Source organism: Cardiocondyla obscurior, linkage group LG05 (genome assembly GCF_019399895.1).
Source record: "Cardiocondyla obscurior isolate alpha-2009 linkage group LG05, Cobs3.1, whole genome shotgun sequence".
NCBI classification, from domain to species: domain Eukaryota; kingdom Metazoa; phylum Arthropoda; class Insecta; order Hymenoptera; family Formicidae; genus Cardiocondyla; species Cardiocondyla obscurior.
Genome location: NC_091868.1, coordinates 4,567,736 through 4,592,559, shown reverse-complemented (window position 1 = coordinate 4,592,559; position 24,824 = coordinate 4,567,736). Strand labels below are relative to the sequence as shown.

General features: G+C 46.8%; 3 protein-coding genes across 3 annotated transcripts; 1 reads left to right on the top strand and 2 right to left on the bottom strand.

Moving 5' to 3' along the window:
* Positions 1-734: 734 nt before the first annotated feature.
* LOC139102802 (uncharacterized) lies at positions 735-1,851 on the bottom strand. Its single transcript, XM_070656947.1, has 2 exons — positions 1,498-1,851; positions 735-1,382 (listed from the first exon to the last, which is right to left on the bottom strand). The coding sequence occupies exons 1-2, from the start codon at positions 1,621-1,623 to the stop codon at positions 735-737; spliced, it is 774 nt and encodes a 257-aa protein (XP_070513048.1). The 5' UTR covers positions 1,624-1,851.
* A 10,346-nt stretch (positions 1,852-12,197) lies between these two features.
* Positions 12,198-13,050, top strand: LOC139102801 (uncharacterized). The gene is made up of 2 exons (XM_070656946.1): positions 12,198-12,664; positions 12,984-13,050. Exons 1-2 carry the CDS (start codon positions 12,198-12,200, stop codon positions 13,048-13,050), a joined length of 534 nt encoding a protein of 177 aa, XP_070513047.1.
* An 8,579-nt stretch (positions 13,051-21,629) lies between these two features.
* LOC139102800 (uncharacterized) lies at positions 21,630-23,497 on the bottom strand. The gene has a single exon (XM_070656944.1). The coding sequence runs from the start codon at positions 22,707-22,709 to the stop codon at positions 21,630-21,632; it is 1,080 nt and encodes a 359-aa protein (XP_070513045.1). The 5' UTR covers positions 22,710-23,497.
* Between the last annotated feature and the right edge of the window lie 1,327 nt (positions 23,498-24,824).

Genomic DNA, 24,824 nt, shown 5'->3' with positions numbered 1-24,824 from the left:
TTCCTTAAAAAAAAAAAAAAAAAAATTTGTTAAGTAAAATTTTTTTAATTGAGTAAAAATCTTAGTACAACAGTAAATACTTACGTGTTGGCAGTTCTGCATCTGCAGTTCCACATGCTATACAGGTCCATAAACATTCGCCTAATAAATTGAACGTGCATGATTTTTTTTTTTGTTCCTCCGGGTATGTTTCACGTAGGAGATATGCAATACGCTTCAATTCTTCATATGCCTCCTTACTGTGTGGTCTTATATTGTTATTAATGTTATCCACTTCTTCTTGGCGTAAATGTACGTATTTACAAGAGCTGCCTTGAGTACAATTATTTTTTGTACATCGGCGTATTTCATGACATTTACTACAATTTTCTCGTTGGCACACTCGAATTAAAAAATCACGGCAACTCATTTTTCAATAAATGGAAAAAAACCCGACAAATATACAACAAAAAAACCAGACAAATATACAACAAAAACAACAATTATACAAACAAGAGCCAAAATAACAACAAGAGCAGATAGATAATCACTTTTTTACTGATAATTTTTTTCTGAGATCCTCACCGTCCGATTGACGAGCGAACAATGAAAAAATTCCGTGCTGCGTTTCTATCCCTGCTTTCATAAGTGTGTTCGTAAATACACTCAGGATTAGAAGCGGATATTCATATGAACGAACCTAAGGTTCTTTTTTAACACCCTTTTTACACACCACACATAACGATATTGTTTTTTCACTGTGTTTGCGATGCAACTGATTCAGTCGGCGTTTTATCCCATTTAAATTTTTTTGCAATACCTATTTGTATAAATAATGTAGATACATCTATCATAGGCACGTTTTCCGTTTGCCCGCCTCTGAGATATGAAACAAGTGCAGCATTGTCACTGAGAACATCATTGATAATGATCCATCCCTGCGTTTTTTCCATGATGATTTTTGCGTGCACAACCTCCTGCTCCGTCCATACCTGAGCTCGCAGAGGCAAGATTCCATTTAAAACACATGGTATTGCTTGCCACCTCATTTCATGGAATTGGCTCTCTAGTCGTAAACATTCATGCGGCATTCTTTCAGTTGTGCGAGCCCAGTCGCGAAGATTTACAGTAATCGAAGTAGCACCGACGTACTCGATGATCCCTCTTTGCCATTTTGAACCTTCGCGGATGGCAACGAGAGTTCCTATTATTATTTCATTCGGTGACAGTATCAGTTGAGGTGCTGCAAATCTCATGCGTAAGGCCATTCGTTCCAGCATTTCCTTATGAGCTGCTTCATCGTTGATTAATTTCACCCAAAACATTGTAGGTGATTGTACGCGTACCACGCGTACCTCAATCGGCCAAGTGGACAGCTGTCTTACGTCGATGTTGGAAATCATCTGAAAAAAATAAATTAAAAAATTTAAAAAAGTATAAAATTATAAATTTTTATGTATTAAAATGGTTTTAAAAATATTTAAGAATATATAAGAATATATAAGAATATATACTTACAATTTTTGGTGACAAACGATGACGATCAATTACTGATGAGTGGTTGCAAGGAACTGACTGCTCGACGGTTGAAGGATTCATCTTGAGCCAAATTGTTTTCATGTTTATAGAGATAAAAATTATCATTCTCGTTCTCACTCACTTTGCCCTCGTAAACATATGTGCACTCGCTTCAACCCTCATTTATAAAATAGACTATGCAGAGAACAAAGGCTGTGCGGCTAAACGCAAAGACTCTGCAAAACAGAGGGTAGTTGCTATTCGATGGGTGTACATTTCTTTTGTCGGAAAGAAATAAGTCAACGTTTTTAATTCCGAGAAGTAAAAGTTTTTTAAAATAATTTTAGACGAGGGTAACCGAATTTTTATCTGAAAGAGATAAGCTAACGGTTTTTACTAACGGTTTTTAATATTAGCAAATGACTCAATATAATTTGAGAGAGGGTAAGAAATGAAATCACATGATTAATTGGTAGTAGGGGTAGGATATAATGCATTCGTTATACCTCTTTTGTCACAATGCGTGAATCTCATTAGTGATTGAGCGATCGACGACTATGTATGAAATGAACAACGAAGAAATCGAAGTTGATGAAGAAATCGAAGTTGATGAAGAAATCGAAGTTGATGAAGAAATCGAGATTCATCCCTTGTCGGAGGATAGTGCTTGCAACACCGACGACGATGAAATGGTTGAAAATACTACGCGGAAAACGATCAATTTGCAGAATTTAAGCGCGATTACTCCGCGTACGAAATTTTGCGCTATATATTTTTATTACGGTGACGAGCGAGGATACAACGTGTGCGCTTCTTGTTTGATATCGATGCAATACGATTTATATGACCCCATCTTCAAGATTCGCAAACACGTTGTAGGATCCTATGACAGTCTCTACGGTACGTGGTGCTCGAATTGCAAAGCTGCAACGTTTGTTATAATCTCGTGTGATATGTGCCCGGTGTGCACAACTGCGTGAACGAGCAATGTACTTCGATTCTACATTCGCGTTAATTGCTAATGTAGTTTCTTTTTGTTGTATTTATTGCTAATGTTGTCTTGCTTATGTCGTTGTTTTTGTTGTATTTATCGCTAATGTTGTTGTTTTGTTGTATTTATTGTTAATGTCGTATTTATCGTTAATATCGTTGTCTTTGTCGTACTTATTGCTACTGTTGTTGTCTTTCAACTTTTGAGTGCGCGAGACGTATGATAAACATAAAAATGGATCGAAGTCTCCTCGAAGAAGAAGAGCGTCAACTCCTGCTGCAGGCTAACACCGTGACTACCTTGGTAGAATTTTTCACTTGGGCTGAAAGATGTGACGAGCTAGTAAATCAGCTCGAGGAACGTAGCCGCGCTAAGCGAGCGCGCGTATCCGTCGGGTGCGCGCAATCCACGGTGGCGAGTATCGCGCGACTCCTGGGTGCCAAGAAACATTTATACGAACGTTACGTGCACCAGGGTGGTGAGTACGCGAGCACTAGTGCTGCCGACGGTGATGGTGACAAAACGACTAATGAACTCGATTGGCGTGAGATCGAGACCGCGTTCAAAAGTCGTATCGCAACGGGTGTGGTGATAAACACAAACTATATCGAGCCGCTGCGATTCCTGGAGGATGCCGGTAACGTGGTATACGAGCGCATACGAGACATCGTGCTTAAAAACAATTGTGTAAAAGTGAATACTGCGTTCAACGGTGAGTTTACGGCTGGGGACAAACGCGCCAACAAAAGTATAACCACGAAAAACTGTGAGATTTTTCAAGAAACGGATGTGCGCGAGTGGTACCGGCTACACGTTGTCGAACCCACGCTGGCTTCTCTCGAGGAGTTTCAGGAGCGTGACAGCGGATGGGCGTTGTCGCGAATTTTGAATTTGATAATCAACGTAAATAAGTACAATCCGATGCGCGTGGGATGCTACGTTACATTGCCACGGAAGTTAGCCGCTAAAAAAGCAGTGATATGTGTAAAGTCGATGGACGATAAGTGTCTCGCGTGGTCGGTAGTGGCGGCTCTGTATCCCGCGAAGCAGAACGTGAATCGGGAATCGTCGTACCCGCATTACACAACGGTGTTGAACGTCGAGGGTGTACAGTTTCCCGCGACTCTTAAAGACGTTGCGAGACTCGAACGATTAAACGATATCTCGATCAATGTGTACGCCACTGAGAGATGTGGAAAAGAAATTAACGTTCTACCTGTACACCTCACTAACGAGAAGAAAGAGAAACATGTAAATTTATTGTACGTACAACGCGACGACGACAACGATAAACAGGAAGTAGGACACTTTGCATGTATCAGTGATCTGTCACGTCTCATCAGCTCACAACTAAGCGGACGCGAGCATCGTAAATATATTTGTGATCGGTACGTATAATTTTGAATATTTCATTTGATTTTTTTTTTTTAATATATTAAAAAATATTTTATTTTAGGTGTCTTCATTACTTTAATTCGAGCGAGAAATTTAAGATTCATATCGTGGATTGTGGAACTTTAAACAACTGCGCTATACGACTACCTAGCGAGGATGACAAATGGCTCAGCTTTTCCAATCACTACAACAAGGAACGCGTACCATTCATCGTATACGCCGATCTGGAGTGCGTGTTGCGAAAGATCGATCCACCATCGTCGCCGGAGCAAACGACGTTTAACTACCAACGTCATGAAGTATTCAGCGTGGGATACTACGTGCGATGCTCGTTCGACGAGTCGCTGTCAAGATATGAATATCATCGCGGACTCGATTGCATCGAGTGGTTCGTTGAGCAGTTAGTGAAACTGGCTCATCGCGTAAAAATTATAATATTGAAAACCATCCCGATGGAGACTTTGTCGAATATGCAGCGCGAGGAGCATGAGAACGCGACAGTATGCCACGTGTGTGAAAGTCCGTTTGCGGTGGACGAGAAGCGTGTGCGCGATCATTGCCATATGACCGGTCGGTATAGAGGTCCCGCGCACTCAAAATGTAACTTGCAATACCGCGACACGCGTTACATCCCCGTCGTGTTTCATAATTTGTCAGGCTACGACGCACACTTTGTCATAAAGGAAATCACCACGGCGTATGAGGGTAAAGTCGATTTGTTGCCGATAACGAAGGAAAAATACATTTCTTTTACAAAACATGTAAACGATACAGCTAAGGGACAGGACTTGCGAACTGCGATAAAATTGCGCTTTATAGATTCGTACAAATTTTTGAACGCTAGCCTTGACAAATTATCGTCTTTACTCATTAAAGATAAAATGCGAATCTTGCGCGGTGAATTTGCAAAACTTTCAGAGGAAAATTTCAATCTCTTGACACGAAAAGGTATATTTCCGTACGAGTACGTCGACAGCGTTGAAAGATTAAATGAGTCGAGCCTACCGTCGCGCGAATCGTTCTTCAGCTCGCTGACCGGTGACACGGTGAGTGAGACAGATTACGCGCACGCCGAGACCGTATGGCAGCAATTCTCTATTCGAACTTTAGGCGAGTACAGCGATCTGTACCTCAAAACCGATGTATTGTTATTGGCTGACGTATTTGAAAATTTTCGCGATAGATGCGTCGAAAGTTACGGACTCGATCCCGCGCACTACTACACCTTGCCCGGTTTCACGTGGGACGCGATGCTCAAGCATACGCGTATTAATTTTGAACTGTTAACTGACATCGATATGGTGATGTTCGTCGAACGCGGTATACGCGGCGGTCTCAGTCAATGCTCCAACAGATACGCGCGAGCTAATAACAGATACATGCGGTCGGGGTACGACTCGTTGAAACCTTCGTCGTACATCGTGTATTACGATGTAAACAACTTGTACGGTTGGGCTATGTGTCAGCCGTTACCGTACGCGGATTTTGAATGGGCCAACGACCAAGAACTCGCGAACCTCGACGTAGACGCGATCGCCGTGGACTCGCCCACGGGTTATATCCTTGAGGTGGATCTCGAGTATCCTGCAAGCGTGCACGACATGCACTCCGATCTGCCGTTCTGTCCCACACGAGAGAAACCACCGGGGTAAAACATGATAAAAACTTTTGGCTACGCTGTACGATAAGAAGCGATACATCATACACTATCGCAATCTGCAGCTGTGCACGCGTCATGGTCTTCGCGTCACCAAGGTTTACCGCGCGCTGCGATTCACTCAGTCAGCATGGTTGCGCGATTACATCGAGCTCAACACGCGACATCGAACTCGCGCGACCAATGATTTCGAGAAAAATTTGTTTAAACTTATGAACAATGCGGTGTTTGGTAAAACGATGGAGAACGTACGAAATCGCGTCGACGTTCGATTGCTCTCGCAGTGGGACGGTCGGTACGGTGTGGAAGCGATGATCGCCAAACCTAATTTTCACAGCAGAAGTGTATTCGCGGAAAATTTGGTGGCTGTGGAATTGCGTAAACTCGAGGTAAAATTCGCTAAGCCGATATACGTTGGTATGTCCATACTCGACATATCTAAGGTGTGTTTGTACGAGTTTCATCACGAGTACATGTTACCAACTTTTGGAGACAAATGTAGCGTCATGTATACCGACACGGATAGTCTCGTGTACAGCGTCCAGTGTGACGATGTATACGAGATGATGAAGCGTGATATCGCTCGGTTCGACACGAGCGACTATCCACCTGATAACGCGTACGGTATGCCTCTCGCGAACAAAAAATACCAGGTTTAATGAAGGATGAGTGCAACGGTGCGATTGTTACAGAATTTGTAGGACTCAGAGCGAAAATGTACGCGATCAAGGTGGACGGTAAAAGTGACACTAAAAAAGCAAAAGGTGTAAAGAGTGGAGTCGTGGCGCGAACTATAACGTTTGACGATTATGTCAAGTGTCTCGAGAATGAGATTGCTATGACTCGCGACCAATCGTGCGTAAGATCGAAATTGCATCAAGTGTACACCGTATCCGAGACAAAGATCGCTTTGAGTCCGTATGATGACAAGCGATATCTCGTGCCAGACTCGACCAACACCTTACCATGGGGTCATTATCGCATACCTCTATAATTATATATGTATTACAGATGTATCAAATGTATTATAGATTGCGTTAATGTATACAGTACACATGTATGTAGTATACAGTACACATGTACGCAGTATGCAGTACACATGTACGCAGTATGCAGTACACATGTACGCAGTACACATGTACGCAGTATGCAGTATGTAGTATGCAGTATGTAGTATGCAGTATGCAGTATGTAGTATGCAGTTTTATATTTTATTATTTTAAATACATCGAATCGCATATAAATGTGTAAAATAATAAGGATATACATCTATGCAGTATATAGTTTTTATTTTTTAAATACATTGAATCGCATATACATGTGTAAAAAATAAAAAAAACTTTATTAAACGATGCTGTTTTTGTCGATCCATGAATTGTGTGATCCATCAAATCCCAACCATTTCACGTAGACCTTGTCACCCTTCTTACGCAGAACCTTCTCCACCAGATATACGTCCGGATGTGTCGCGCGGTGCAACTCATGCTCGTAGAACGCTCCGGCTATCGCCTCACCGCGATAATCCTCGAGCAGATAGGTTGCTGGATTGGTTTGCTGCACCTTGACGATCGTGAAAACCTCGGTGGTCCAATTTGGAGTGTATCCCTTTTCGAAAATCATTTTAAACTTGCTCACGCGTACTTTATCACCGACCCTGAATTTGGCCGGAGCGGCTATCTTTATCGCGCTGTACACGGTGTCAAGAAGTTTCTTGGCGATCTCAGGTGTCACGTCGATGGGCCGCATGCCGATCGTTCGATGCTTGCGCCTATTATACTCGTCTACGAGACGCGGTAGCGCGTCGCACCACTCGTAATTGCCGTTGAGCGTAAACATCTTCCACATAATGTTTTTGAGTGTGCGATTGAATCGCTCAACTACTGACGCCTTTAACACCGAGTACGTTGAGTAATGATTGACACCGCGTTTCGTGAAGAGCCGTTGTACGTCGGTGTTGTAAAACTCTTTTCCCATATCGGTTTGTAAATTTTTCGGACATCGCCCGCTCTTTCGCATCAACTCCGCTAAAGCGTCAGCCGTTTCGCTGCCGCCTTTATTCTTCAGCGGTATTGCCCACGCATACTTGCCGAGTACGTCGATGACGGTGAGAATGTAACGGTAACCTCGGTTGAAACGCGCGTACGGTTGCATCTCGACGATATCAGCCTGCCACAAATCGTCGTATCCCTTGACCACGACGCGTCTTCGCGGAAAGTTTCTTCTCGCCGGGGCGTGTAACTCGTCGACAAGTCGCCTCCTCTCAGGACCCGTGTCGTTAGACTTGCGTGATTTAGACATGATCAATCACGTCCCGCAGCACGCCGATTCTGTCGCTTGATTCCTTCAGTCGATTAATTTATAATCAAACCAGCCTCACGCAGTTCCTCGATAATTGACAGAATTTCATTGTCGTGAGCGTTGTGACCGGCTCGACGCGAAGCATCCAGCAATCTAAGACGATCCACGAGCTCGTTGGGATCGTCCCAGTGCACGTAGTCGATCGCGTGATCATTCAACGTCATGAGGTGAGGTAATCCTTTACCGGAACTTTTTCTTCTCGATTTCTTGGCCGAATCGCCCGACATCAGCGGTGCGATCACCTTCAAATACTTTGAGCCTCTGTTACCCATGACGCGACCGTCGTCGCTGAAATTTTTTTATGCGCGTTCGTCGATTCGAGTATGCTTTTGTAGTGACGTTTATCCGCCTCGGTGTAAGCAGTTACGTCGGGTACCTTCTTGAAAATCAACTCATACAGACCTTCCGTTCCAGGATATCTCTTACCAGCGATGATTATATCGTCGTTCTTATGGTCGAATTCAACGTGTTTGTTTCCGAGCATTACTTTGTTTGTGTCAAAGTATATACCGAAAACGTCGTCGATATTTATTCTTCTGTCACCGCTCGCCGCTTCAAGGTACATCGTTGCCAGCGATACGCTGGGTCGCGGTGTCGATACGCCAGGTCGCGGCGTCGATATGCCGGACCGCGGCGTTGATGTCCGGGGCCGTGGCGTCGACGGAGGTTCGGCGTTTTCGGTCGTAACGTATGAATCGACGGTCGTATCACCAAATGACGGATTAGCTACAATCGTATCACCCAACGTTGCCGATGACAACGAATCGTCAAACGTGACGTTTAAACGCCGTTCAGGTTTTGATGTCGACCACAATCGTCGCTCCAGTTTCGGCGTCAAACGCTCCGATTTTGACTCCATCTTCGGTACCGCGATACCGGATTCCTCGACGGTCTCAACCATCCGTTTTAGAGGTTCGACGATGGGCTTGAGACGCTTCTCCGACGCAATGTCGGCGTCGATCGTGTCGGTTTTTATGGCTCGATGTTTTCTGCGAATCGCCTCGCTCGTCTTCTCGATCTCCCGCGTAATCTTTTCACGCTCGCGCACGTCGTGGTTGTCATCTTTCCCCGTCATATCGATCAATCGATTGTATTCCCTCCGATCTGTTCTCGACAAAGCGTCTTCGATGACTGGATGTCGCGCGATTTCGACAACCTGTTAAATCAACTCGACGGTACCGCGAACACGTCGAATCCTCGCCTGTATCGCCCGTTGTCGAGCGGACTGTCCTTGTCGATCACCGCGAAACCGTGATCGCGTTGCCAGCATTCGCGACACAACACGCTGAACTCGTCGTACGACATGTCGGTGTTGACGTGATCGTTGTACACGTGTTTCAGATTTGTTCCATCCTGTTTGAACAAAATAAGCAGATTTGCGTTATCGCGTATTAGATGCTTGGGTATCCTCGCGTACGACTGACACAGATAAAAGCAGTCTACGTTCGAGTGACGACCCATCGCGAAGTACTCCCTCACGGCGTCTTGCTTGTCGCACGCGATATCGTCGAAGATGAAAATCGAATGCGGAAGTGCCTCACTCGGTGGAACGACGTCGCTGTTGTTGGAAAACGTGAAATAGCCTATCTCGTCGATCGGTGTCAGCAGATGTTCCAAGTACTGATACTTGGGCTGTTGCAGCGATTTCGAGTACACGTACACGTTCTCGAAACGCAAACCGTGCGGACTTTCCAACAGACTGATCAGAACGTTCGTTTTACCGCAGTTTGATGGACCGCACACGATCGCGCGCACGGTGTTTGGCAGCATCTCACCGTGCCTGCGTATTTTTTCTCCCTCGAGACTATCCATTAATCGTAATCTATCGTCACAATTCGCGACGCGTATCGTCTGCGGTTGTCGCACGAATCGCATCTTGTCCCCGCTGTACGGAGACAACCGCTCGCGCGCCTATTTATAGTCGCGCGAACCTGCGAATAGCTCATTAATCGATATGTATCTCGCGCTGAAACATCCTCTTGACGTGTTGAACTTAACCGCGGAACAGTTGAGCACCATACCAAAGGACGTGTTACTGCACGTTTGCGGTGATTACATTCATCACGTGTGGGACAAACTTCCCGCGCACTTGACGGAAGATCCGGAGGTTCGAACCTACCGCAGGTGCCTCGAGCATTACAATCAACCCTGGCAAGAAACGCACATCGACGGACCTGCTCCGTTAATCCGAGAGTGCGGCGAGTGTCAACGTCGTCTACCGATTCGTCGGAAGTAAAGTGCTGCGGCAAGGGTCTGTTGAATCGCGCGATAAACGCCCTTCCCTTCGAACTGCACATCCCCGGTTATCAATTTTGTGGCCCGGGAACTCGATTGAAGGAACGCATAGCGAGAGGTGATCGAGGCATCAATCCGTTGGACGAAGCGTGTCGCGAGCACGACTTGGCGTACGCGCGAAGCAACGATCTCACGGACAGACACGCAGCGGACAGAGAACTCGCCAAGAGAGCGGGAAAACGCGTTATAGCGAGAGATTCAGGCTTACGTGAGAGAGCCGCCGCAGCAGCCGTGTGGGCTGCGATGAAAGCTAAAACGAAAATTGGCATGGGTATGTCTACTACGACTAGGAAGAGGTTGAGGACTGTGAGAAACAGAACGATTACGAAGAGGCGGAGAAGTACGATTCGCAAAAAACGCATGCTTCCAACAGCAAAGCGCGGCGGCATGCTGCCGATTATTCCGATTCTCGGCGCAGTCGGATCGCTTGTCGGTGGAGCTGCGAGTATAGCGAGAGCTGTAAATGAGAGAAGAGCTGCGCGCGCAGCAGCCGGTGGATCCGGCGTACATCTGGCCCCGTACAACGGTGGACGGGGTCTCTCTCTCAAGCCGTACAGGTACGGCAGAGGTACGACTGTTGCGAAGAGAGGAAGAAAAAAAAACGTCGAGAAGACGTTAAAAATGCCCACGGGTGCTACTACGAACGTGCAATTAAATCATCTGGCCAGACGTATGCGCGTTCCTTATTTCAGAGGTGTATTTATGCGCGACGCCCTACCTACGAGTGGCGCACGTACAAACGAGAGCGGTATCGTGAACCTGGATAACGTGACGGGTCCGGGGACTCACTGGGTAGCGTACGCCAAAAGGGGAGATCGCGTCGCGTACTTTGACGGCTTCGGTAATCTCCGACCGCCTGTGGAATTGGTGCGATATCTCGGAGTCAACGTCTCATCGATAGAGTACAATCGACGATCTTATCAAACGTACGATCAGAGTATCTGCGGACAGCTGTGTCTACGTTTTTTAAGTACAATCGACGCGATTACGTTTAAAAACTGACGTCGCGACGCACTTTGCCTCAGTATCACTTCAAACATGTCGATCACGCTCACGTTAACCGGTAGGAGCAGTGTTCTCCATTCGAGCTACTCACCGGCGTTGGATCTCAGTGACGGTGATTACGAGCTCGGGCTCACGGACTTTGCGACTTACAACACCATACCGAACGTCGATTCTACGAACAACAAATTTTACTATGGCACGGACGGTAAAGAAATTACGATTCCCGAGGGATCGTACGAGATACAGGCCATAGACAAATTTTTGAAACACGCGATGCCGCGACAACGCGACACCGTCGATGGAAATCGTAATGAGAAGAGCGAGAAGAATGAGAAGAATGAGAAGAATGATGATTTCTCGATAGCGATTCGCGCCAACTTCAACACTATGAAAAGCGAGATCAAATCCGCGTACGTAGTGAACTTTTCAAAACCAAACTCGTTGGGACCGCTTCTCGGATTCTCACCGCATCGCGTACTGCAACCGCGAAAGTGGCACGAGTCCGACTTACCGATCAATATAATCAATCTGAATATTATTCGCATCGAATGTAACGTAACCGCGGGCGCATACTGCAACGGCGAACGCGTGCACACGATTCATGAATTTTCACCGAAAGTGCCACCGGGATATAAGATCACGGAAACGCCCACACAGGTCATTTACCTACCGATCATCGTGCGATACGTTACGGATCTCACGATACGCGTCACCAACCAAAACGGACGACCGCTCGACTTTCGCGGAGAGGAGATCACCATCAGATTGCACGTGCGACTACAACGACAACGACAACGATAACGTGGCATGTTAATACCGAACGAAACGAGACGCGTTACGACGATCAGTTTCGGTACTGGTACGATTCAACAGCCTGAACCGCGACAACATATCGCTGTAAATAGCGTTGGAAGGATAAGAAGAAGAAGACTAACCGAAACAAACGTTGAATTTCTGAGATCGCTCGGATTCGCTGTGCGAAATAATTTTATCTAAACGATGGCCGACATTCTGAATATCCAAGACGAACCGGTCTTCGACGATCGAATCGTCAAGATTGAGACTCACGCATACAATCCGTTTGCCAATACGACGTTCGGATACAGCGATGAGATAAGAATACCGATACAGCAACAAGATCTGTACACGCTGCCGCACGAGAGTTTTCTCTACATCGAGGGAAAATTAACGAAGGGCAAGGTGGTTGCGGGAGCCGACGTGATCCTTGGGGACAACTGTATCGCCTTCATGTTCGATGAGATACGATACGAGCTCGACGGTGTGGAGATCGATCGTAACAGAAACGTTGGCGTAACCAGCACGCTGAAAAATTACGCGACCGTTTCATCCGACAGGAGCGTGATTCTGCGGAACGCGGGATGGCTCGGTCTCACGATTAATGCGAACGGTTACTTCAATTTCTGCGTACCGCTCAACATGCTGCTAGGATTTTGCGAAGACTATAGGCGCGTCGTGATCAATGCTCGTCACGAATTGATTCTTATACGAGCGCGCAACGACAACAACTGTCTAGTGGGCAGTTCCGCGCTCGAGCCTAAAGTTGACTTGCTGAAGATACAATGGCGTATGCCTCATGTACTTTTGAACGAAGTAAAGAAATTGGCGATGTTGCGCACCTTGGAGAGCGGCCGATTCGTCAGTATGGGTTTTCGCTCATGGGATCTGTACGAGTTTCCGCTACTGCAACTCACGACCAAACACTCATGGGCCATCAAGACCGCCACGCAACTCGAGAAACCTCGATACATTATCTTTGCTCTGCAGACGGGTCGAAAAAACGTTATGTCTGAAGACAACAGTCGTTTCGACAATTGCAAACAGACCAACGTGAAACTTTATCTCAATTCAGAGTGCTACCCGTACGACGATATGAACCTCGACTTTGGCAAACGTAGATACGCGATTCTCTACGACGCGTACGCGCGTTTTTTGCAAAGAATACTACGGCTACGAGTATCTCGAACCGAATCTCACCGTCACGTCGTTTCTGCTCAACGGTTCGTTCGTCATCATCGACTGCTCGCGTCAAAACGAGTCGGTTAAAACCGCTACCGTGGACGTGAGATTAGAGTTTGAATGCAAGGACAATGTAGCGCCAAATACCACGGCTTACTGTCTCATCATACACGATCGTTTGGTTCAATACAATCCGTTGACCAACGTTGTACGTAAGATCACGTAGAAATGATCTTCGACGTGTGTATGTAAAGCGGTGAATCGACGAACGTTGCGTATTCACTTCCATTCCGTCGTATGCGTAACGTCGATAGAGAGAGAGATTGTCATCGTCGTCATGAAACCATCAAAGTATCAACCGTCTTGTTGGTGCGACAACGCGAGTCGCATGAAGGAAGATAAAGCTACGCAAACGGATCCTAGACCGACGGATCACTTATTGAACAGAGGAATGACGTATCGAGTGACATCCACGGGAAACACAGTGGTTGACGTAGCCACGCAAACGGATAAGAAGTCGCGAAGCGAACGACTTCAGGAACGCGTGACGGATTTTGTCTCGAAGCATTTAAAAAAGTAATACAATTTGGAAAAGAGGGGGATAAAATTAAAAGATTGATGAATACGCTCGCGCGTGTTCAGTAACGAAATTTCCTCCGATCGAGTCGCATCGTTATCATCATCATCATCATCATCATGTCCACGCCAACGTTCGTCGATCTCCAAGGATATCCCATCAGACGACGTTTCATCGTGAAGGAAGCGGCGGTGCTGCGAGGTGGTACCGTTTTTGCGCATTACGTCTTTGCAAAGCCTATGCCATGGGGTGTTGTATCGCGAGACGACAGACGCCTCGTTACCTGGTTGGTACGAAATCATCACGGTATAGCGTGGGAAGACGGGGACGTTCCGTACAATCAGGCTAAACGCCAGATCATCAGGGCCCTACAGAACGAGGAAGATTGCTACGATCACGCCATCGTATACGTCAAAGGACTCGAGAAACGCGATTGGCTGCGAGATATGCTTGAAGAGGATTACTACGGCGACTATGACGATGGTCACAAATTCTACACGGACAATCTGATCGTCAGAAACATCGAAGATGATTTCGAACATGTTGAATCACTTAGCGATTTAAACGATTCGAATACTTTCCGCTGTAGGAAACATTCCAAAAATTGCGCCGTGCAAAATGTATTTAAATTGTACAATTGGTGGCGTAACCGTCAAAATGATGATAATGTATAATTTTTGAATAAACTTTTTTTTTTTCATACTTATACTTCTGCGCCTTTGGATTATTTTACCCCTCTCCTAATTACCCTCTCTCAATTACCTTCTACCAATCACTTTCTCTTAATTACCCTCTCCGATAATTTGTCTAACTGCGTCTTATATTACCCCACTCTATGCAAAATTTTAAATAATGAAAGAGGGGATTTTTTACAACCGTCCTCGACTCGAGGTACCCTCTGATCGTGCGATCAGTACATTTTTCGCTTTGGCCGCAACAGCAGCAACGATTACGACAACGTCTACGATTACGTCTACGATTACGAATACGACAATGTATTACACCGAGAGAAATTGCTACAAAGTGCGTCGAATTAATTGCGGTAATGAACCCTCCTCATCTCACGAGTAAGTATTTTTTTATTATAAAAAATTATTTACTTTAAAATTAATATATTAATATTCACGATTGTTCTTATTTAATTTCCAGCGACCCACCGAAACGATACGTGACGCGCTTACTATGCAGGCGATACCCGCTGACCCGCACGGGATACAAATATCTCGAGATCGGCGTGAATGTTGGTCCGCGTAGTTTTGTGGAGATCATCGTAGGCGATAATCGAGGAGATGAATTGTCGATGTTGCTTGACACCTGGAAGGAACTCTGCGAGCATCGATGGACAATTCAGAATATGCTTCGCGATCGACCGAAGCAACCATACGACTGTTTGAACATAGGTTCGCTCACAGTGCGAATATGTTATATGAACGAAATGAAACTTGTGCGACTTGAATCTCTCGACACACGTATGGCTATGACCGAGGCTACGTTCACGCGAATGTTGAATTTTGATGATTGCGTCGCTTTGAAATTCAACGTACTCACCAAAGCCCTACCGAAGATTGATGACAAATACGAGCAATTTTGTAAAATCGCTTCCGCATCAAGAAGTCGTACCGAAGCGGTGAGCGCTGTACGCAGCAGCGATTCCTTCGACGAACAACAAATTATAGATTGTGAAATGCTTGCGATTATAATAAATGTGTAAGAAAAAAGTATAATGAAATATATTGTATCGCATATTTAGAAAATATATACTTTGTAGTCTTTATGTAACATTTTTAATTATTTCTATTCCATCCTTCATCTTCTTATAATTGTGACGCGTAAGTCCACCTCGTGAATCCGCCTTGTTCGTATGTAACGTATGTATCTGAGAGAGAAAGAAATAAGATAAGGAGGAGCGATTACCCGGGGGGTGTGTACAGCGTCACCCGCATTCGAATCGTATAAGCGCATAAAAGAATCGTTGATAAACGATAGGCGGCGCTTAACGAGTGCGAGCGAGAGGGAACGATGAGCGCGCCATACTTTGCGTTCAACGAGTGCGAGCGAGAGAAAACGCTGGGCGCGCGACACTTGTGCGTTCAACGGGTGCGAGCGAGAGGAGACGATGGACGGCGCGAACGAGTGCGAGCGAGAGGGGATGCTGGGCGCGATACCTTGCGATCCGCCGCTTGCCGCCGCGACGCCACACGACCCTTTTTAAAAATCGCGACTCCTTTGAAAAAAATCGCGACTCCTTTGAAAGTCGCGATGCCGCATAAACATGCCGCTGCGCGACGACACGCTTATCATTTTTAAAAATAATATTGCATTTCAGAGTTTCGATGTTATTATTTTCTAAACAATTCGTTCCTAGAATCGCCGACACAGGGGCGATTTATAAATACCCACCCCCTCCCCGCATGACGTCATTACCCCTTGCCCTAGGTCTCACGGACCCAGAACCGTTAACACCCCCCCTCCCCGCGTGACATCATCACCCCTCGCCCTAGGTCACATGGATACTCTAACACGTAGTGATCCAGAACCGCTCCATGCGTTCAACGAGTGCGAGCGAGAGGAGATGATGGGCGGCGCGAACGAGTGCGAGCGAGAGGGAACGATTAACACCCCCCTCCCCGCGTGACGTCATTACCCCTCGCCATAGGTCACACGGATACACTAACACGTAGTGATCCAGAACCGCTCAGTATACATCTACTGTTCTCACGCGAGAATGCCACCCGCGCCAGGGAAACGAACGAAGGGCCGGAGGCGACGCCGCCGCCAACCGGTCCAACACCAGCCGACAATAAGGTTCTACCCGCGGCCACACCTGGAAGTATCAATAGGAGGACACCGGATACAGGCACTGCTGGACTCAGGATCAGAAATTTCGTGCATTAACAAGGAAACCATGCAATTGGCGGAACAGTTAAACTTCGCGCCAAGAACGGACACAAGAACGATACGTTTGGCAGATGGGGCAACCACGGACAGCCAGGGCACAATAACACTCCCAGTACAAGTAGGGGGGCGACTCTTCTGGCACGAACTACTAGTCATGCCAACCTCAAGAAGCGCAATGCTGATCGGAGTCGACCTGTGGCGCAAACTAAAGATAACGCTACACCCACCCCCGAAGCAAGGAGGCCAGGAGGCAGGACGAACCAAGACAAGCGCGGGATTAGCGTCACATACAGGAGAAGAAAGAGAACAACTAAACAAGTTCCTGGAAACCGAACTAGCACAATTCGAGTCCATAAGAGGACCCACCGACCTGACCACGCATGAACTACGAATAAAACCGGGCCAGACACCGATTAAGCAGAGATACCGACCAAGAAATCCAGCAATGCAGGAGATAATAAACCAAGAGGTAGAACGCATGGAACGAGAGAACATCATAGAACCGTCGTCAGGAGCTTGGAGCTCACCAGTTGTCCTGGTAAAGAAGAAAAATGGCCAATACCGTTTTTGCGTCGACTTCCGCAAAGTAAACGAAGTCACCGAGAAAGACGCATACCCGCTACCGCAAGTAAACGCCACGTTAGACAAACTAAGAGGAGCGCGCTACCTAACAACACTCGACCTTAAGGAAGGCTACTGGCAAGTACCCCTCACACCGAAAAGCCGCCCAATAACGGCTTTCACAGTACCGGGAAAAGGCCTGTTTCAGTTCCGGGTAATGCCGTTCGGGCTCCACTCGGCACCAGCAACATTTCAACGGTTGCTCGACACAGTACTGGGACCGGAACTAGAGCCGCACGTCTTTGTATACCTGGACGACATAATTGTCGTGAGCCACACATTCCAGGACCACCTAGAACACCTGAGCGAAGTATTCCGGCGCCTGAAAACGGCTAAACTCCGGTTAAACCCGGAAAAGTGCCACTTCGGCCGAACGCAGTTGAAATACCTAGGCCACATAATCGACAAAAAAGGTATCCGAACAGACCCGGAAAAGGTTAGCGCCGTAGCAAACTGGCCAGCCCCCACTACCGTACGAAAAATCCGCCAGTTCATGGGGATGGCATCATGGTATAGACGGTTCATCGGGAATTTCTCAACGCTAGCGGCGCCACTAACACGCCTAACGAAGAAAGGAATAAAATTCTCATGGAACGACAAGGAAGAAACGGCATTTCAGCAATTGAAAGCGGCACTAACGTCCACTCCAATCTTAGCGTGCCCAGACTTTACACGGCGATTCATACTCCAGACCGACGCAAGCAACAATGGCCTGGGAGCAGTGCTGACACAACAACAGGAAGATGGCGAACGCGTTATCGCCTACGCAAGTAGGACGCTTAACAAGGCGGAAAGCAATTATAGCGCAACGGAATTGGAGTGTCTAGCGGTCGTATGGGCAATACGAAAAATGCGCGGCTACTTGGAGGGCTACACATTCACGGTCATAACAGACCACCAATCGCTGAAGTGGCTACAGCATTTGGAAGAACCAACCGGAAGACTGGGGCGGTGGATGTTCGAACTCCAGCAGTATGACTTCGAAGTCCGATATAGAAAGGGGAGCTCGAACCAGGTGGCAGACGCGTTATCCCGCCAGCCAACCATATGCACAACCGAACGGACGAGTACATGCAAGTGGTATAACCGAATCTTGACAGGAATCCGCGTTACACCAGAAGCGTTCCCGGATTACGAGGAACGAAACGGACGACTATACCGCCATATCCTCCACGATGTCGACTTCCGAGAGGTCGACCCATCCGAGCAGTGGAAACTGTGCATACCACGGCCAGAAAGAGCGATACTCTTAGCTCGACACCACGCCGAACCAATGGCAGGTCACCTCGGGGTCGCAAAAACAATTGCACGAATGGCCAGACTTTTCTACTGGCTAGGAATGTTCCAAGACATCACCCGTTACGTCCGCCAATGCGAAAACTGCCTGGCACACAAGGCTACATCTACCCGCCCGGCGGGTAAACTCCACACCGAACCAGTCAACGCGCCGTGGCAGCAAGTTACCATGGACCTAATCGGCCCACTACCGCGATCAAAGAACGGTCATACGTGGCTACTGGTCATGCAGGACCGATTCTCAAAGTGGGTAGAACTACAGCCCCTCCGACGAGCCACCGCACCGGCGGTAACAAAAGCAGTGGTCGAAAGAATCCTGTTTCGCCACGGATGCCCCGACCAGATCATCTCGGATAACGGAACCCAGCTACGCTCAAAACAACTAGAAGAGCTATTACAAGCATGGAGTATCAATCACCGAACAACGCCGGTATACACACCGCAATGTAACCTCGTGGAACGGACAAACCGATCAATAAAAACAATGATCTCGCAATATACCGGCCGCAACCACCGAAACTGGGACGAACACTTGCATCCGCTACAATTCGCGTACAACACAGCCCGACATGAGGCCACGGGATACACACCGGCATATTTAAATCACGGCAGGGAACTCGCGTTACCGCACCCGGACGACCGAAGACACGCCACGCCGAAAACACCGCACGAGACGCAAAGACGCCTCAAAGACGCGCACGAAGTAGTACGCATCAACATGGCGCGCGCATTCCAACACCAGGAATCCCACTACAATCTAAGACGACGGGAATGGCAACCAAAGATAGGCGATATCGTGTGGAAACGCGAACACACGTTGTCAAATAAAAGTGCTGGAATTAACGCCAAACTCGCAGCTCGATACACCGGACCAATGACGGTCAAGAAAATCCATTCACCTGTGATAGTAGACTTACGGGATGCCCATGGAAAGGCGCACAAACACATTCACGTGCGCGACCTTAAGGCAGGTCCCCCACCGAATGAGGAACCACGTGACCAGGAACCACGTGACCAGGAACCACGTGACCCGGCAATCGGGTATATAAGTCGGTCAGATGGGACCACCGATTCAATATCCAGTGATAGAGCAGCAGAGATGGTTGATATACTGGACATTTTCGGCGATAGCCTAAGCGACCTGAGCGACGAGGAGGCAGGGCCCCGCAGGTGCCAGCGAAGGAGGCGGATCCCCCGGACCCAAAGCGGGATGTCCCGAGGGTAGGATCCTCAATTCAAAGAGGCAACCGATCACAGCGTCGCCACACGCAGTGGCTATCGGAGCCACCCCCGATGAGGAGGCCGGAAAGACGGCCACCCAGCGGACCAACAGCGGGACGACGGACCCGTGACGCCGTGATAACGGCCACGGAAGGGCTCGAGGCCCGAGCAGCGGGCAGACCGCCACCACGACAACGGGCACCGACAGCACCCGTGCTACCGGGACCAATGCGGCCGCCGCGACCCGGACCAGCGGTCCCACACCCGGGGCCACCACCATTCGGGCCACGACCACGGGGCCCACCGCCATTCGGGCCACCACCATTCGGGCCACGACCACGGGGACCATCACCGTTCAGGCCACCACCGTTCCGGCCACCCCCGTTCGGACCACGCCCGGCTGGACCAGCTCTGCCACCACCAGAGCAGAGAAGTACGCAGTGGGAACCGGCACCACCGACAACATCCGGGGTGATGCGGGGCGGTAACACTTAGCAACCCGCCCGGATCCGATGACCCATACATCAGGGTCAAATTACCGACGGAGGAGATCGTGGACGTCCCGGTGTCCGCGGTGTGGAAGAACCGGAAATTCCGGGCACGAACAGCCAACGGGAGGTGACTGCTTCGTTTCGGCGCGGATGGCACCCTCCGGACATGCCGCCGCTTAGAGAACACCCCTTAAAAAAAAGGGGGGGGGGGTGATGTGGCGAGGGCGTAGGCCTCGGCACTAGACGGCAGACGCCGTCCCTGAGGGCAAACACCGACCCGAACAGGACCGAACGCGCCAAGCAAGGTTCAGCGGGCGACCACCGGCCCGACGATGGCGCACGCCGCCGAGGTAAGAGTGGGAACTCCCCCACTCTCATCTCGGCGACTATATAAGCCGAGCTCGCGGCAGAGCAAGTACCTTGTCCGTTCCGACTCCTCGTCACGAACACTAGTCCTCCAGATCCGATAGGCTTCGGGCGCTCCCGAAGCCCTCTCTAGTACTCTCCGACTCGGGCGCTCCCGAGTCGTCCCCGGGCGCTCCCGGTGAGAGTCTTCCGCTGCTTTGGGCGCTCCCAAGGCAGAGTAAACTTCAGGTTCCTGGAGACCTCGGGCGCTCCCGAGGCTCCACCACCGAGGCGACCGGATACCGCCGGCGCCCCCGGCTAGTCCGGACCACCGAGATCCCTTGGACGGGCGTTCCCGTCCAGGTTGTAGGATCTACCGTACGGCATACCGCCGACGACATCGCCGCGGTCGGGCGCTCCCGACTGCCGCCGCTTCCAGGGCATCCAGTGCCACACCGAGATCCCCGGGACGGGCGCTCCCGTCCAGGCCGTAGGATCCGTCGTACGGCACGCTGCCGACGACACCGCCGCGGTCGGGCGCTCCCGACTGCCGCCCTCCGGATTATCCCGGACAACCTTTGGTTCTCTTGGACGGGCGCTCCCGTCCAAGCCTAGAGCCTGCCGCACGACTAACAGTCATCGGCATCGCCGCCGTCGGGCGCTCCCGACGGCCGCCACCTCCAGGGCGCTTTGCGCCCTCACGCGATCCCCCGGACGGGCGCTCCCGTCAGGTGACGGATCCGCCGCGCGACAACCAGTCGCCGGCACTGCCGCGGTCGGGCGCTCCCGACCGCTGCCCCTCGGGCCAGCCCGAGCAACCTCGGCCCAGACCCGACCAACCGCTTGGTCTATCGTCGTCTCAACGAACTCAGGCTCCGGCGAGCCTCAATCCGGCAACCCCCGCGACACGGCAAAACGCTACTGTTACAAAATAATAAAAGTATATTAATATACCATGAAATAATGTAAAATGTTATAACATAAAATTGTGGCAATATTTACCGGTCACAAAAGTATTTTTTGTTGTTCGTCTTGCTTAGCTGTGAACTGATGAGGCGAGATAAATTTTTTTATCAGAGAAAAATGCCCAATAGCATTGCATTCTTGTGTATATAACAAATGTATATGCCTCTCCCTTTTTTTATCAGCGAGTTGTAATGGTAAAATTTGCTTATTTTCAATACCATATACATTAAGTGAAATATTATTTAAGTTCTCAAATTTTTTTATTTGTTTTAAAGTTACTGGAAATTCAATACCTTGAAGATTTAATACTGTTGTATAATGCGGATACGATGTTAATCGTTCAGTATGCGCGTTAGCTGGATATAGAGCGGCCACAACTGCCCATGCAAAACAAGCATTATCTGTAGATTTCACATTGATTATTGCTCGTTTCTTTTCAATTTCTCGAGGTAATTTAATATAACACCCAGCATGCAATGGATTGTATTTATTTACATTTACGATTAAATTTTGTATGCGTGATAATGCCCAACCACTATTACGTTCTTGAAACTCATCTAAAGATGCAAGAATGGGCTCAATGACATGTGAGTTATACCATTCTTGTAAATTACTTGTTTGAAAGAGTTCACAATTTCTCGTACATACACATTTATTTGAGGTTTTTGCACCTGCTACAAATTCACCATTGAACACAGTATTTATTTTCACATTACGATGTTCACGCATAACATTTTGTACATGTTCGAGCACAATGTCTCGAGCATCTTCAAGAAACTGTTGAGGTTCAATATATTTTGAATTGACTACTGCACCAGTTAATATGCGACTTTTAAAAGCAGTGTCAATCTTACACCATCGAAGTCCCACCTTACATGAATTATATCCAGCACCTTCGTGAACGAAACGCCGCTGCGTTAAATCTATTAAACTTTCAATACGGGCAATACGTGCAACAATTGAATTTTGAGCGCCGATGGATAATCTTGGGCGTTTATTTCGATTTTGTTCTTCCAGCGACTCAATATATTCCTCACATTGTTGCTGCCATACGCAAAATTCATTACTTGAATTTAATTGATCTGCTTGTGCCACCAGCTCTTGCTCTAACTGATCCATTATTACTCCCAAGATTTATGTATGACTAATGATTAAACTCATGCACTCGCCCATACTTTTATACGTTGTTTCACTGCATCACATAATAAAAATGCTGAGTTTTACATTTTAGCAAGTTCAATGATTTCATTGTGGCAATTACATATTACTACACATTCACAACGATATTTTTATTTTAATTGTTTCACGTAACTGCTAAGTTTATATTTTTAAACATTTGCCACCATTTTTATGGTACATTAAAATTTCTCATTTTTCACCAAATGCATAATTTTACATTCATCTTATATTCTGAGAATCTTGCAGTGCATCAAACAAATGTGCTGATTTCAAAGATCATGGAGTTCATTAAACTTATAATTTCTACGAAATGAGAATATGCTGATTTCAGAGATCATGGAGTTCGTCAAACTTATAATTTCTACGAAATGATTGATCAAGTTACCATTTACATGCAATCGATCAAATTACCATTTTATTCACTGGCCGCATCACTTTTATTCTTCTCTCAGTGCATCGAACTTATTAATTTCACAAAATGAGTTATCAAATTACCACTATGTGTGGTATTATATGATCCTCCCAAAAAAAGACTTCTCTAAAAAAATAATTCCTAAAAAAGACTCCTACAAAAAGACTACAAAAAAAAGACTCCTCCAATCCAAAATAGAACATAAAATGTGTACATTAATATCAAATACTCTCTATAAAACTAATGAGATCAAATAATTGCGCCAAGAACCTGAAGAAAATAGAAAATTATGTTTAAGCAAAACCAAGACTTCTCAAAAAAACCCTCAAAACCAAGACTCCACTGAAAAAAAACTCCAAAAATAGAAAAAGAACCCCTACCAAAAAAGAACTCCCTAAACCAAAACTCCTCTCAAAAAAAGACTTCTCTAAAAAATTAATTCCTAAAAAAGACTCCTACAAAAAGACTACAAAAAAAAAGACTCCTCCAATCCAAAATAGAACATAAAATGTGTACATTAATATCAAATACTCTCTATAAAACTAATGAGATCAAATAATTGCGCCAAGAACCTGAAGAAAATACAAAATTATATTTAAGTAAATCCAAGACTCCCCCTAAAAAAGACTTCTCCCAAAAAAAGGCTCTCTTACAATTATACTTGCCCAAAATAGAATATAAAATGTGTACTTTAATATAATATAATAATAAACACTTTTTATACAACTAATGAGATCAAATAAATGCGCCAAGAACCTGAAGAAAATAGAAAATTATATTTAAGCAAAACAAGATTCCCCCCAAAAAAGACCCCTAAAATAGAACATGAAATATGTACTTTAATATCAAATACTCTTTATAAAACTAATGAGTTCAAATAATTACGCCAAGAACTTAAAAGAGCTAAAATATTTTTAAACATTACAAACTTATGTGGAACCATACAAACGTAGACCTAGATTTGCCCCAATAATATAACGTGGTTAACATTACAAACTATATAGAACTGTACAAAAGTAAACTTAGGTTCGCCCCGATTTGATATAACATGGTATACAGGGTGTCCCAGACCAATATCACTTTTTTTTAATGGTAGGTAGAACTCGTCGAAATAAGACGAAAAGTCTTATATCATTTTTCAAAATTCGCAACCGTTAACGAGATATCAATTAAAATGTAAACGTGTGCGAGCGACAAGGAAGCGCAGACTGAGCGAGCGCGCGATAGACGGCGGCGAGTATCGCTTAAAGAGAATAGGCGGAACTAGCGCGTAGCGAGCGAGACAAAGAGACAACGCGCGTTGTCGCTTTATTTTGCTCGCGTGTCGTCGCATCGTCTTGCTCACGCGTTGTCTCCTTGTCTCGTTCGCTACGCGCTAGTTCCGCCCATTCTCTTTAAGCGGATACTCGCCGTCGTCTATCGCGCGCTCGCTCAGTCTGCGCTTCTTTGTCGCTCGCACACGTTTACATTTTAATTGATATCTCGTTAACGGTTGCAAATTTTGAAAAATGATATAAGACTTTTCGTCTTATTTGGACGAGTTCTACCTACCATTAAAAAAAAGTGACGTTGGTCTGGGACACCCTGTATAACATGGTAATGTAAAGAAAAAAAAAAAACTTGGCGCTGCGAAACCAAATCTT

Bases quoted from the DNA above. Each gene is read 5' to 3' on its own strand.
- LOC139102802 (XM_070656947.1), bottom strand. From the start codon at position 1,623: ATGATAATTTTTATCTCTATAAACATGAAAACAATTTGGCTCAAGATG. The intron at 1,383-1,497 runs GTAAGTATATAT...TATTTTTTTCAG, and splicing joins ATCGTTTGTCACCAAAAATT to ATGATTTCCAACATCGACGT.
- LOC139102801 (XM_070656946.1), top strand. From the start codon at position 12,198: ATGGCCGACATTCTGAATATCCAAGACGAACCGGTCTTCGACGATCGA. The intron at 12,665-12,983 runs GCGCGTCGTGAT...TTTGCTCTGCAG, and splicing joins GGATTTTGCGAAGACTATAG to ACGGGTCGAAAAAACGTTAT.
- LOC139102800 (XM_070656944.1), bottom strand. From the start codon at position 22,709: ATGGATCAGTTAGAGCAAGAGCTGGTGGCACAAGCAGATCAATTAAAT.